At 38.2% G+C, this 16026-nt stretch overlaps 1 protein-coding gene across 1 annotated transcript in view; it reads right to left on the reverse strand.

Moving 5' to 3' along the window:
* LOC123768812 (pneumococcal serine-rich repeat protein-like) overlaps positions 1–16026 on the reverse strand; it is a 100572-nt gene that overhangs the window by 49359 nt on the left and 35187 nt on the right. The window contains exons 19-20 of the mRNA XM_069316205.1: positions 3357–3473; positions 1900–2108 (exon numbers count right to left, since the gene is read on the reverse strand). Coding sequence (XP_069172306.1) covers positions 1900–2108; positions 3357–3473 — 326 coding nt within the window. The remainder of the gene's footprint in view (positions 1–1899; positions 2109–3356; positions 3474–16026) is intronic.

Here is a 16026-nt window from a genome sequence, read left to right on the forward strand (position 1 = left end):
TACTTGATATTGAACTACTTGAAATGGAGCTTTTTAAGCTGGAACTACCTGAACTAGATGTGCCAAATGAAGAGATAGTTGTTGCAGGGATGCTGGAAGCTAAACTTCTAGAACTATAGATACTAGATTGGGAACAACTTGAAATTATGCAGCATGTACTGAAACTTACTGAAGAAGAAATGCTTGAAATAGAATTAAAAATGCTGTATCCACTCGATACTGAGCTGGTTGAACTGAACATGCTTGTTTTTGCTCTACTTGATACCATGCTGCTTGAAATTAAACTACTTGTGATTGAATATAATGAACTTGAGTTGCTTATGATGGGAATCGAGGAAGTTTGTATTGCATGACTACTACTCATTGTTGTAGGCCAGCTCGATAGTGAGCAACGGGAACATAAGCTGCTTATGACAGAACAACCTGAAATTGTGCTAGTTTTGCTTGAACTTTCATAAAGAGATGTACTCGAGAAAGATGTTATTGTTGTGTATATACTCCACATTGAGCTGCTTGAAAATGAGCTGCTTGTTAGGCAACTACTAGAAATTAAGCTAGTCATGCTAGAACTGATTGAAGTAAACGAACTCGATAGAGAGGGAATTGTGCCTGAGATAGGAGAACTTAATAAACTTTTGCTTAAAGTTCTCGATATTGAGCTGCTAGAACCAGTGATACTTGTGATTAAACAACTTGAAATTGAGCTCGTTATGCTAGATCTACTTGAAACAGATGTGCCTAATGTCGAACTCGTTGTTGCCGAGCTGCTAGAAACGAGGCTGCCAGAACTCGAGATGCTTGTCAAGGAACAACTTGAAATTAATCTAGATATACTACAACTGAATGAAGAAGATGTACTTGAAATAGAAATAATTGTGTTGTATCTACTTAATACTGAGCTGGTAGAACTGGATCTGCTTGTGATTGATCTACTTGATAGTGTGCTGCAAGAACTTGAACTGCTTATGATGGATCTGACTGTAGTAGATACAGCAAAACTAGAGGAAACTATAGCAGAAAAACTCGACACAGAGAAGCGTGAACATAAGCTGCTGGAAATGGAACAAGCTGAAGTTAAGCTAGTTGTGCTAGCTCTTCCTGAAACCGACCTACTCGAACAAGAGGAAACTGTCGTGGAGCTACTCGACAAAGAGCTGCTAGAAATTGGGATACTTGTAAGGGAACTACTACAAAGGATGCTGGTCGAACTGGAAAGTACTGAAGTAAATGAACTTGAAATAAAACTAAATGAAGATGAGCTGTTAGAACTTGATTGACTTGCGCTTAATGTACTCAAAACAGAGCTGCTAGAACGAGTAATACTTGACATTAAACTACTTGAAATTGAGCTTTTTAAGTTGGAACTGCCTGAACTAGATGTGCCAAATGAAGAGATAGTTGTTGCAGGGATGGTGGAAGCTAAACTTCTAGAACTAGAGATACTAGATAGGGAACAACTTGAAATTATGCTGCATGTACTGAAACTTACTGAAGAAGAAATGCTTGAAATAGAATTAAAAATGCTGTATCCACTCGATACTGAGCTGGTTGAACTGAACATGCTTGTTTTTGCTCTACTTGATACCATGCTGCTTGAAATTAAACTACTTGTGATTGAATATAATGAACTTGAGTTGCTTATGATGGAAATCGAGGAAGTTTGTATTGCATGACTACTACTCATTGTTGTGGGCCAGCTCCATAGTGGCCAAAAGCTGCTTATGACAGAACAACCTGAAATTGTGCTAGTTTTGCTTGAACTTTCATAAAGAGATGTACTCGAGAAAGATGTTATTGTTGTGTATATACTCCACATTGAGCTGCTTGAAAATGAGCTGCTTGTTAGGCAACTACTAGAAATTAAGCTAGTCATGCTGGAACTGATTGAAGTAAACGAACTCGATAAAGAGGGAATTGTGCCTGAGATAGGAGAACTTAATAAACTTGTGCTTAAAGTTCTCGATATTGAGCTGCTAGAACCAGTTATACTTGTGATTAAACAACTTGAAATTGAGCTCGTTATACTAGATCTACTTGAAACAGATGTGCGCAATGTCGAACTCGTTGTTGCCGAGCTGCTAGAAACGAGGCTGCCAGAACTCGAGATACTTGTCAAGGAACAACTTGAAATTAATCTAGATATACTACAACTGAATGAAGAAGATGTACTTGAAATAGAAATAATTGTGCTGTATCTACTTAATACTGAGCTGGTAAAACTGGATCTGCTTGTGATAGATCTACTTGATAGTGTGCTGCAAGAACTTGAACTGCTTATGATGGATCTGACTGTAGTAGATACAGCAAAACTAGAGGAAACTATAGCAGAACAACTCGACACAGAGAAGCGTGAACATAAGCTGCTGGAAATGGAACAAGCTGAAGTTAAGCTAGTTGTGCTAGCTCTTCCTGAAACCGACCTACTCGAACAAGAGGAAACTGTCGTGGAGCTACTCGACAATGAGCTGCTAGAAATTGGGATACTTGTAAGGGAACTACTACAAAGGATGCTGGTCGAACTGGAAAGTACTGAAGTAAATGAACTTGAAATAAAACTAATTGAAGATGAGCTGTTAGAACTTGATCTACTTGCGCTTAATGTACTCAAAACAGAGCTGCTAGAACGAGTAATACTTGATATTGAACTACTTGAAATGGAGCTTTTTAAGCTGGAACTACCTGAACTAGATGTGCCAAATGAAGAGATAGTTGTTGCAGGGATGCTGGAAGCTAAACTTCTAGAAACTATAGATACTAGATTGGGAACAACTTGAAATTATGCAGCATGTACTGAAACTTACTGAAGAAGAAATGCTTGAAATAGAATTAAAAATGCTGTATCCACTCGATACTGAGCTGGTTGAACTGAACATGCTTGTTTTTGCTCTACTTGATACCATGCTGCTTGAAATTAAACTACTTGTGATTGAATATAATGAACTTGAGTTGCTTATGATGGAAATCGAGGAAGTTTGTATTGCATGACTACTACTCATTGTTGTAGGCCAGCTCGATAGTGAGCAACGGGAACATAAGCTGCTTATGACAGAACAACCTGAAATTGTGCTAGTTTTGCTTGAACTTTCATAAAGAGATGTACTCGAGAAAGATGTTATTGTTGTGTATATACTCCACATTGAGCTGCTTGAAAATGAGCTGCTTGTTAGGCAACTACTAGAAATTAAGCTAGTCATGCTAGAACTGATTGAAGTAAACGAACTCGATAGAGAGGGAATTGTGCCTGAGATAGGAGAACTTAATAAACTTGTGCTTAAAGTTCTCGATATTGAGCTGCTAGAACCAGTTATACTTGTGATTAAACAACTTGAAATTGAGCTTCGTTATACTAGATCTACTTGAAACAGATGTGCGCTAATGTCGAACTCGTTGTTGCCGAGCTGCTAGAAACGAGGCTGCCAGAACTCGAGATACTTGTCAAGGAACAACTTGAAATTAATCTAGATATACTACAACTGAATGAAGAAGATGTACTTGAAATAGAAATAATTGTGCTGTATCTACTTAATACTGAGCTGGTAAAACTGGATCTGCTTGTGATAGATCTACTTGATAGTGTGCTGCAAGAACTTGAACTGCTTATGATGGATCTGACTGTAGTAGATACAGCAAAACTAGAGGAAACTATAGCAGAACAACTCGACACAGAGAAGCGTGAACATAAGCTGCTGGAAATGGAACAAGCTGAAGTTAAGCTAGTTGTGCTAGCTCTTCCTGAAACCGACCTACTCGAACAAGAGGAAACTGTCGTGGAGCTACTCGACAATGAGCTGCTAGAAATTGGGATACTTGTAAGGGAACTACTACAAAGGATGCTGGTCGAACTGGAAAGTACTGAAGTAAATGAACTTGAAATAAAACTAATTGAAGATGAGCTGTTAGAACTTGATCTACTTGCACTTAATGTACTCAAAACAGAGCTGCTAGAACGAGTAATACTTGATATTGAACTACTTGAAATGGAGCTTTTTAAGCTGGAACTACCTGAACTAGATGTGCCAAATGAAGAGATAGTTGTTGCAGGGATGCTGGAAGCTAAACTTCTAAAACTATAGATACTAGATTGGGAACAACTTGAAATTATGCAGCATGTACTGAAACTTACTGAAGAAGAAATGCTTGAAATAGAATTAAAAATGCTGTATCCACTCGATACTGAGCTGGTTGAACTGAACATGCTTGTTTTTGCTCTACTTGATACCATGCTGCTTGAAATTAAACTACTTGTGATTGAATATAATGAACTTGAGTTGCTTATGATGGAAATCGAGGAAGTTTGTATTGCATGACTACTACTCATTGTTGTAGGCCAGCTCGATAGTGAGCAACGGGAACATAAGCTGCTTATGACAGAACAACCTGAAATTGTGCTAGTTTTGCTTGAACTTTCATAAAGAGATGTACTCGAGAAAGATGTTATTGTTGTGTATATACTCCACATTGAGCTGCTTGAAAATGAGCTGCTTGTTAGGCAACTACTAGAAATTAAGCTAGTCATGCTAGAACTGATTGAAGTAAACGAACTCGATAGAGAGGGAATTGTGCCTGAGATAGGAGAACTTAATAAACTTGTGCTTAAAGTTCTCGATATTGAGCTGCTAGAACCAGTTATACTTGTGATTAAACAACTTGAAATTGAGCTTGTTATACTAGATCTACTTGAAACAGATGTGCGCAATGTCGAACTCGTTGTTGCCGAGCTGCTAGAAACGAGGCTGCCAGAACTCGAGATACTTGTCAAGGAACAACTTGAAATTAATCTAGATATACTACAACTGAATGAAGAAGATGTACTTGAAATAGAAATAATTGTGCTGTATCTACTTAATACTGAGCTGGTAAAACTGGATCTGCTTGTGATAGATCTACTTGATAGTGTGCTGCAAGAACTTGAACTGCTTATGATGGATCTGACTGTAGTAGATACAGCAAAACTAGAGGAAACTATAGCAGAACAACTCGACACAGAGAAGCGTGAACATAAGCTGCTGGAAATGGAACAAGCTGAAGTTAAGCTAGTTGTGCTAGCTCTTCCTGAAACCGACCTACTCGAACAAGAGGAAACTGTCGTGGAGCTACTCGACAATGAGCTGCTAGAAATTGGGATACTTGTAAGGGAACTACTACAAAGGATGCTGGTCGAACTGGAAAGTACTGAAGTAAATGAACTTGAAATAAAACTAATTGAAGATGAGCTGTTAGAACTTGATCTACTTGCGCTTAATGTACTCAAAACAGAGCTGCTAGAACGAGTAATACTTGATATTGAACTACTTGAAATGGAGCTTTTTAAGCTGGAACTACCTGAACTAGATGTGCCAAATGAAGAGATAGTTGTTGCAGGGATGCTGGAAGCTAAACTTCTAGAACTATAGATACTAGATTGGGAACAACTTGAAATTATGCAGCATGTACTGAAACTTACTGAAGAAGAAATGCTTGAAATAGAATTAAAAATGCTGTATCCACTCGATACTGAGCTGGTTGAACTGAACATGCTTGTTTTTGCTCTACTTGATACCATGCTGCTTGAAATTAAACTACTTGTGATTGAATATAATGAACTTGAGTTGCTTATGATGGAAATCGAGGAAGTTTGTATTGCATGACTACTACTCATTGTTGTAGGCCAGCTCGATAGTGAGCAACGGGAACATAAGCTGCTTATGACAGAACAACCTGAAATTGTGCTAGTTTTGCTTGAACTTTCATAAAGAGATGTACTCGAGAAAGATGTTATTGTTGTGTATATACTCCACATTGAGCTGCTTGAAAATGAGCTGCTTGTTAGGCAACTACTAGAAATTAAGCTAGTCATGCTAGAACTGATTGAAGTAAACGAACTCGATAGAGAGGGAATTGTGCCTGAGATAGGAGAACTTAATAAACTTTTGCTTAAAGTTCTCGATATTGAGCTGCTAGAACCAGTGATACTTGTGATTAAACAACTTGAAATTGAGCTCGTTATGCTAGATCTACTTGAAACAGATGTGCCTAATGTCGAACTCGTTGTTGCCGAGCTGCTAGAAACGAGGCTGCCAGAACTCGAGATACTTGTCAAGGAACAACTTGAAATTAATCTAGATATACTACAACTGAATGAAGAAGATGTACTTGAAATAGAAATAATTGTGTTGTATCTACTTAATACTGAGCTGGTAGAACTGGATCTGCTTGTGATAGATCTACTTGATAGTGTGCTGCAAGAACTTGAACTGCTTATGATGGATCTGACTGTAGAAGATACAGCAAAACTAGAGGAAACTATAGCAGAAAAACTCGACACAGAGAAGCGTGAACATAAGCTGCTGGAAATGGAACAAGCTGAAGTTAAGCTAGTTGTGCTAGCTCTTCCTGAAACCGACCTACTCGAACAAGAGGAAACTGTCGTGGAGCTACTCGACAAAGAGCTACTAGAAATTGGGATACTTGTAAGGGAACTACTACAAAGGATGCTGGTCGAACTGGAAAGTACTGAAGTAAATGAACTTGAAATAAAACTAAATGAAGATGAGCTGTTAGAACTTGATTGACTTGCGCTTAATGTACTCAAAACAGAGCTGCTAGAACGAGTAATACTTGACATTAAACTACTTGAAATTGAGCTTTTTAAGTTAGAACTGCCTGAACTAGATGTGCCAAATGAAGAGATAGTTGTTGCAGGGATGGTGGAAGCTAAACTTCTAGAACTAGAGATACTAGATAGGGAACAACTTGAAATTATGCTGCATGTACTGAAACTTACTGAAGAAGAAATGCTTGAAATAGAATTAAAAATGCTGTATCCACTCGATACTGAGCTGGTTGAACTGAACATGCTTGTTTTTGCTCTACTTGATACCATGCTGCTTGAAATTAAACTACTTGTGATTGAATATAATGAACTTGAGTTGCTTATGATGGAAATCGAGGAAGTTTGTATTGCATGACTACTACTCATTGTTGTGGGCCAGCTCCATAGTGGCCAAAAGCTGCTTATGACAGAACAACCTGAAATTGTGCTAGTTTTGCTTGAACTTTCATAAAGAGATGTACTCGAGAAAGATGTTATTGTTGTGTATATACTCCACATTGAGCTGCTTGAAATTGAGCTGCTTGTTAGGCAACTACTAGAAATTAAGCTAGTCATGCTGGAACTGATTAAAGTAAACGAACTCGATAAAGAGGGAATTGTGCCTGAGATAGGAGAACTTAATAAACTTGTGCTTAAAGTTCTCGATATTGAGCTGCTAGAACCAGTTATACTTGTGATTAAACAACTTGAAATTGAGCTCGTTATACTAGATCTACTTGAAACAGATGTGCGCAATGTCGAACTCGTTGTTGCCGAGCTGCTAGAAACGAGGCTGCCAGAACTCGAGATACTTGTCAAGGAACAACTTGAAATTAATCTAGATATACTACAACTGAATGAAGAAGATGTACTTGAAATAGAAATAATTGTGCTGTATCTACTTAATACTGAGCTGGTAAAACTGGATCTGCTTGTGATAGATCTACTTGATAGTGTGCTGCAAGAACTTGAACTGCCTATGATGGATCTGACTGTAGTAGATACAGCAAAACTAGAGGAAACTATAGCAGAACAACTCGACACAGAGAAGCGTGAACATAAGCTGCTGGAAATGGAACAAGCTGAAGTTAAGCTAGTTGTGCTAGCTCTTCCTGAAACCGACCTACTCGAACAAGAGGAAACTGTCGTGGAGCTACTCGACAATGAGCTGCTAGAAATTGGGATACTTGTAAGGGAACTACTACAAAGGATGCTGGTCGAACTGGAAAGTACTGAAGTAAATGAACTTGAAATAAAACTAATTGAAGATGAGCTGTTAGAACTTGATCTACTTGCGCTTAATGTACTCAAAACAGAGCTGCTAGAACGAGTAATACTTGATATTGAACTACTTGAAATGGAGCTTTTTAAGCTGGAACTACCTGAACTAGATGTGCCAAATGAAGAGATAGTTGTTGCAGGGATGCTGGAAGCTAAACTTCTAGAACTATAGATACTAGATTGGGAACAACTTGAAATTATGCAGCATGTACTGAAACTTACTGAAGAAGAAATGCTTGAAATAGAATTAAAAATGCTGTATCCACTCGATACTGAGCTGGTTGAACTGAACATGCTTGTTTTTGCTCTACTTGATACCATGCTGCTTGAAATTAAACTACTTGTGATTGAATATAATGAACTTGAGTTGCTTATGATGGAAATCGAGGAAGTTTGTATTGCATGACTACTACTCATTGTTATAGGCCAGCTCGATAGTGAGCAACGGGAACATAAGCTGCTTATGACAGAACAACCTGAAATTGTGCTAGTTTTGCTTGAACTTTCATAAAGAGATGTACTCGAGAAAGATGTTATTGTTGTGTATATACTCCACATTGAGCTGCTTGAAAATGAGCTGCTTGTTAGGCAACTACTAGAAATTAAGCTAGTCATGCTAGAACTGATTGAAGTAAACGAACTCGATAGAGAGGGAATTGTGCCTGAGATAGGAGAACTTAATAAACTTTTGCTTAAAGTTCTCGATATTGAGCTGCTAGAACCAGTGATACTTGTGATTAAACAACTTGAAATTGAGCTCGTTATGCTAGATCTACTTGAAACAGATGTGCCTAATGTCGAACTCGTTGTTGCCGAGCTGCTAGAAACGAGGCTGCCAGAACTCGAGATACTTGTCAAGGAACAACTTGAAATTAATCTAGATATACTACAACTGAATGAAGAAGATGTACTTGAAATAGAAATAATTGTGTTGTATCTACTTAATACTGAGCTGGTAGAACTGGATCTGCTTGTGATAGATCTACTTGATAGTGTGCTGCAAGAACTTGAACTGCTTATGATGGATCTGACTGTAGTAGATACAGCAAAACTAGAGGAAACTATAGCAGAACAACTCGACACAGAGAAGCGTGAACATAAGCTGCTGGAAATGGAACAAACTGAAGTTAAGCTAGTTGTGCTAGCTCTTCCTGAAACCGACCTACTCGAACAAGAGGAAACTGTCGTGGAGCTACTCGACAAAGAGCTGCTAGAAATTGGGATACTTGTAAGGGAACTACTACAAAGGATGCTGGTCGAACTGGAAAGTACTGAAGTAAATGAACTTGAAATAAAACTAAATGAAGATGAGCTGTTAGAACTTGATCGACTTGCGCTTAATGTACTGAAAACAGAGCTGCTAGAACGAGTAATACTTGACATTAAACTACTTGAAATTGAGCTTTTTAAGTTGGAACTGCCTGAACTAGATGTGCCAAATGAAGAGATAGTTGTTGCAGGGATGGTGGAAGCTAAACTTCTAGAACTAGAGATACTAGATAGGGAACAACTTGAAATTATGCTGCATGTACTGAAACTTACTGAAGAAGAAATGCTTGAAATAGAATTAAAAATGCTGTATCCACTCGATACTGAGCTGGTTGAACTGAACATGCTTGTTTTTGCTCTACTTGATACCATGCTGCTTGAAATTAAACTACTTGTGATTGAATATAATGAACTTGAGTTGCTTATGATGGAAATCGAGGAAGTTTGTATTGCATGACTACTACTCATTGTTGTAGGCCAGCTCCATAGTGACCAAAAGCTGCTTATGACAGAACAACCTGAAATTGTGCTAGTTTTGCTTGAACTTTCATAAAGAGATGTACTCGAGAAAGATGTTATTGTTGTGTATATACTCCACATTGAGCTGCTTGAAAATGAGCTGCTTGTTAGGCAACTACTAGAAATTAAGCTAGTCATGCTGGAACTGATTGAAGTAAACGAACTCGATAAAGAGGGAATTGTGCCTGAGATAGGAGAACTTAATAAACTTGTGCTTAAAGTTCTCGATATTGAGCTGCTAGAACCAGTTATACTTGTGATTAAACAACTTGAAATTGAGCTCGTTATACTAGATCTACTTGAAACAGATGTGCGCAATGTCGAACTCGTTGTTGCCGAGCTGCTAGAAACGAGGCTGCCAGAACTCGAGATACTTGTCAAGGAACAACTTGAAATTAATCTAGATATACTACAACTGAATGAAGAAGATGTACTTGAAATAGAAATAATTGTGCTGTATCTACTTAATACTGAGCTGGTAAAACTGGATCTGCTTGTGATAGATCTACTTGATAGTGTGCTGCAAGAACTTGAACTGCTTATGATGGATCTGACTGTAGTAGATACAGCAAAACTAGAGGAAACTATAGCAGAACAACTCGACACAGAGAAGCGTGAACATAAGCTGCTGGAAATGGAACAAGCTGAAGTTAAGCTAGTTGTGCTAGCTCTTCCTGAAACCGACCTACTCGAACAAGAGGAAACTGTCGTGGAGCTACTCGACAATGAGCTGCTAGAAATTGGGATACTTGTAAGGGAACTACTACAAAGGATGCTGGTCGAACTGGAAAGTACTGAAGTAAATGAACTTGAAATAAAACTAATTGAAGATGAGCTGTTAGAACTTGATCTACTTGCGCTTAATGTACTCAAAACAGAGCTGCTAGAACGAGTAATACTTGATATTGAACTACTTGAAATTGAGCTTTTTAAGCTGGAACTACCTGAACAAGATGTGCCAAATGAAGAGATAGTTGTTGCAGGTATGCTGGAAGCTAAACTTCTAGAACTATAGATACTAGATTGGGAACAACTTGAAATTATGCAGCATGTACTGAAACTTACTGAAGAAGAAATACTTGAAATAGAATTAAAAATGCTGTATCCACTCGATACTGAGCTGGTTGAACTGAACATGCTTGTTTTTGCTCTACTTGATACCATGCTGCTTGAAATTAAACTACTTGTGATTGAATATAATGAACTTGAGTTGCTTATGATGGAAATCGAGGAAGTTTGTATTGCATGACTACTACTCATTGTTGTAGGCCAGCTCGATAGTGAGCAACGGGAACATAAGCTGCTTATGACAGAACAACCTGAAATTGTGCTAGTTTTGCTTGAACTTTCATAAAGAGATGTACTCGAGAGAGATGTTATTGTTGTGTATATACTCCACATTGAGCTGCTTGAAAATGAGCTGCTTGTTAGGCAACTACTAGAAATTAAGCTAGTCATGCTAGAACTGATTGAAGTAAACGAACTCGATAGAGAGGGAATTGTGCCTGAGATAGGAGAACTTAATAAACTTTTGCTTAAAGTTCTCGATATTGAGCTGCTAGAACCAGTGATACTTGTGATTAAACAACTTGAAATTGAGCTCGTTATGCAAGATCTACTTGAAACAGATGTGCCTAATGTCGAACTCGTTGTTGCCGAGCTGCTAGAAACGAGGCTGCCAGAACTCGAGATACTTGTCAAGGAACAACTTGAAATTAATCTAGATATACTACAACTGAATGAAGAAGATGTACTTGAAATAGAAATAATTGTGCTGTATCTACTTAATACTGAGCTGGTAAAACTGGATCTGCTTGTGATAGATCTACTTGATAGTGTGCTGCAAGAACTTGAACTGCTTATGATGGATCTGACTGTAGTAGATACAGCAAAACTAGAGGAAACTATAGCAGAACAACTCGACACAGAGAAGCGTGAACATAAGCTGCTGGAAATGGAACAAGCTGAAGTTAAGCTAGTTGTGCTAGCTCTTCCTGAAACCGACCTACTCGAACAAGAGGAAACTGTCGTGGAGCTACTCGACAATGAGCTGCTAGAAATTGGGATACTTGTAAGGGAACTACTACAAAGGATGCTGGTCGAACTGGAAAGTACTGAAGTAAATGAACTTGAAATAAAACTAAATGAAGATGAGCTGTTAGAACTTGATCGACTTGCGCTTAATGTACTCAAAACAGAGCTGCTAGAACGAGTAATACTTGACATTAAACAACTTGAAATTGAGCTTTTTAAGTTGGAACTGCCTGAACTAGATGTGCCAAATGAAGAGATAGTTGTTGCAGGGATGGTGGAAGCTAAACTTCTAGAACTAGAGATACTAGATAGGGAACAACTTGAAATTATGCTGCATGTACTGAAACTTACTGAAGAAGAAATGCTTGAAATAGAATTAAAAATGCTGTATCCACTCGATACTGAGCTGGTTGAACTGAACATGCTTGTTTTTGCTCTACTTGATACCATGCTGCTTGAAATTAAACTACTTGTGATTGAATATAATGAACTTGAGTTGCTTATGATGGAAATCGAGGAAGTTTGTATTGCATGACTACTACTCATTGTTGTAGGCCAGCTCGATAGTGAGCAACGGGAACATAAGCTGCTTATGACAGAACAACCTGAAATTGTGCTAGTTTTGCTTGAACTTTCATAAAGAGATGTACTCGAGAAAGATGTTATTGTTGTGTATATACTCCACATTGAGCTGCTTGTTAGGCAACTACTAGAAATTAAGCTAGTCATGCTAGAACTGATTGAAGTAAACGAACTCGATAGAGAGGGAATTGTGCCTGAGATAGGAGAACTTAATAAACTTTTGCTTAAAGTTCTCGATATTGAGCTGCTAGAACCAGTGATACTTGTGATTAAACAACTTGAAATTGAGCTCGTTATGCTAGATCTACTTGAAACAGATGTGCCTAATGTCGAACTCGTTGTTGCCGAGCTGCTAGAAACGAGGCTGCCAGAACTCGAGATGCTTGTCAAGGAACAACTTGAAATTAATCTAGATATACTACAACTGAATGAAGAAGATGTACTTGAAATAGAAATAATTGTGTTGTATCTACTTAATACTGAGCTGGAAGAACTGGATCTGCTTGTGATAGATCTACTTGATAGTGTGCTGCAAGAACTTGAACTGCTTATGATGGATCTGACTGTAGTAGATACAGCAAAACTTGAGGAAACTATAGCAGAACAACTCGACACAGAGAAGCGTGAACATAAGCTGCTGGAAATGGAACAAGCTGAAGTTAAGCTAGTTGTGCTAGCTCTTCCTGAAACCGACCTACTCGAACAAGAGGAAACTGTCGTGGAGCTACTCGACAATGAGCTGCTAGAAATTGGGATACTTGTAAGGGAACTACTACAAAGGATGCTGGTCGAACTGGAAAGTACTGAAGTAAATGAACTTGAAATAAAACTAAATGAAGATGAGCTGTTAGAACTTGATCGACTTGCGCTAAAAGTACTCAAAACAGAGCTGCTAGACCGAGTAATACTTGACATTAAACTACTTGAAATTGAGCTTTTTAAGTTGGAACTGCCTGAACTAGATGTGCCAAATGAAGAGATAGTTGTTGCAGGGATGGTGGAAGCTAAACTTCTAGAACTAGAGATACTAGATAGGGAACAACTTGAAATTATGCTGCATGTACTGAAACTTACTGAAGAAGAAATGCTTGAAATAGAATTAAAAATGCTGTATCCACTCGATACTGAGCTGGTTGAACTGAACATGCTTGTTTTTGCTCTACTTGATACCATGCTGCTTGAAATTAAACTACTTGTGATTGAATATAATGAACTTGAGTTGCTTATGATGGAAATCGAGGAAGTTTGTATTGCATGACTACTACTCATTGTTGTAGGCCAGCTCCATAGTGGCCAAAAGCTGCTTATGACAGAACAACCTGAAATTGGGCTAGTTTTGCTTGAACTTTCATAAAGAGATGTACTCGAGAAAGATGTTATTGTTGTGTATATACTCCACATTGAGCTGCTTGAAAATGAGCTGCTTGTTAGGCAACTACTAGAAATTAAGCTATTCATGCTGGAACTGATTGAAGTAAACGAACTCGATAAAGAGGGAATTGTGCCTGAGATAGGAGAACTTAATAAACTTGTGCTTAAAGTTCTCGATATTGAGCTGCTAGAACCAGTTATACTTGTGATTAAACAACTTGAAATTGAGCTCGTTATACTAGATCTACTTGAAACAGATGTGCGCAATGTCGAACTCGTTGTTGCCGAGCTGCTAGAAACGAGGCTGCCAGAACTCGAGATACTTGTCAAGGAACAACTTGAAATTAATCTAGATATACTACAACTGAATGAAGAAGATGTACTTGAAATAGAAATAATTGTGCTGTATCTACTTAATACTGAGCTGGTAAAACTGGATCTGCTTGTGATAGATCTACTTGATAGTGTGCTGCAAGAACTTGAACTGCTTATGATGGATCTGACTGTAGTAAATACAGCAAAACTAGAGGAAACTATAGCAGAACAACTCGACACAGAGAAGCGTGAACATAAGCTGCTGGAAATGGAACAAGCTGAAGTTAAGCTAGTTGTGCTAGCTCTTCCTGAAACCGACCTACTCGAACAAGAGGAAACTGTCGTGGAGCTACTCGACAATGAGCTGCTAGAAATTGGGATACTTGTAAGGGAACTACTACAAAGGATGCTGGTCGAACTGGAAAGTACTGAAGTAAATGAACTTGAAATAAAACTAATTGAAGATGAGCTGTTAGAACTTGATCTACTTGCGCTTAATGTACTCAAAACAGAGCTGCTAGAACGAGTAATACTTGATATTGAACTACTTGAAATGGAGCTTTTTAAGCTGGAACTACCTGAACTAGATGTGCCAAATGAAGAGATAGTTGTTGCAGGGATGCTGGAAGCTAAACTTCTAGAACTATAGATACTAGATTGGGAACAACTTGAAATTATGCAGCATGTACTGAAACTTACTGAAGAAGAAATGCTTGAAATAGAATTAAAAATGCTGTATCCACTCGATACTGAGCTGGTTGAACTGAACATGCTTGTTTTTGCTCTACTTGATACCATGCTGCTTGAAATTAAACTACTTGTGATTGAATATAATGAACTTGAGTTGCTTATGATGGAAATCGAGGAAGTTTGTATTGCATGACTACTACTCATTGTTGTAGGCCAGCTCGATAGTGAGCAACGGGAACATAAGCTGCTTATGACAGAACAACCTGAAATTGTGCTAGTTTTGCTTGAACTTTCATAAAGAGATGTACTCGAGAAAGATGTTATTGTTGTGTATATACTCCACATTGAGCTGCTTGAAAATGAGCTGCTTGTTAGGCAACTACTAGAAATTAAGCTAGTCATGCTAGAACTGATTGAAGTAAACGAACTCGATAGAGAGGGAATTGTGCCTGAGATATTAGAACTTAATAAACTTTTGCTTAAAGTTCTCGATATTGAGCTGCTAGAACCAGTGATACTTGTGATTAAACAACTTGAAATTGAGCTCGTTATGCTAGATCTACTTGAAACAGATGTGCCTAATGTCGAACTCGTTGTTGCCGAGCTGCTAGAAACGAGGCTGCCAGAACTCGAGATACTTGTCAAGGAACAACTTGAAATTAATCTAGATATACTACAACTGAATGAAGAAGATGTACTTGAAATAGAAATAATTGTGTTGTATCTACTTAATACTGAGCTGGTAAAACTGGATCTGCTTGTGATAGATCTACTTGATAGTGTGCTGCAAGAACTTGAACTGCTTATGATGGATCTGACTGTAGTAGATACAGCAAAACAAGAGGAAACTATAGCAGAACAACTCGACACAGAGAAGCGTGAACATAAGCTGCGGGAAATGGAACAAGCTGAAGTTAAGCTAGTTGTGCTAGCTCTTCCTGAAACCGACCTACTCGAACAAGAGGAAACTGTCGTGGAGCTACTCGACAATGAGCTGCTAGAAATTGGGATACTTGTAAGGGAACTACTACAAAGGATGCTGGTCGAACTGGAAAGTACTGAAGTAAATGAACTTGAAATAAAACTAATTGAAGATGAGCTGTTAGAACTTGATCGACTTGCGCTTAATGTACTCAAAACAGAGCTGCTAGAACGAGTAATACTTGACATTAAACTACTTGAAATTGAGCTTTTTAAGTTGGAACTGCCTGAACTAGATGTGCCAAATGAAGAGATAGTTGTTGCAGGGATGGTGGAAGCTAAACTTCTAGAACTAGAGATACTAGATAGGGCACAACTTGAAATTATGCTGCATGTACTGAAACTTACTGAAGAAGAAATGCTTGAAATAGAATTAAAAATGCTGTATCCATTCGATACTGAGCTGGTTGAAC

Source organism: Procambarus clarkii, chromosome 83, assembly GCF_040958095.1.
Source record: "Procambarus clarkii isolate CNS0578487 chromosome 83, FALCON_Pclarkii_2.0, whole genome shotgun sequence".
In the NCBI taxonomy this organism is placed as follows: domain Eukaryota; kingdom Metazoa; phylum Arthropoda; class Malacostraca; order Decapoda; family Cambaridae; genus Procambarus; species Procambarus clarkii.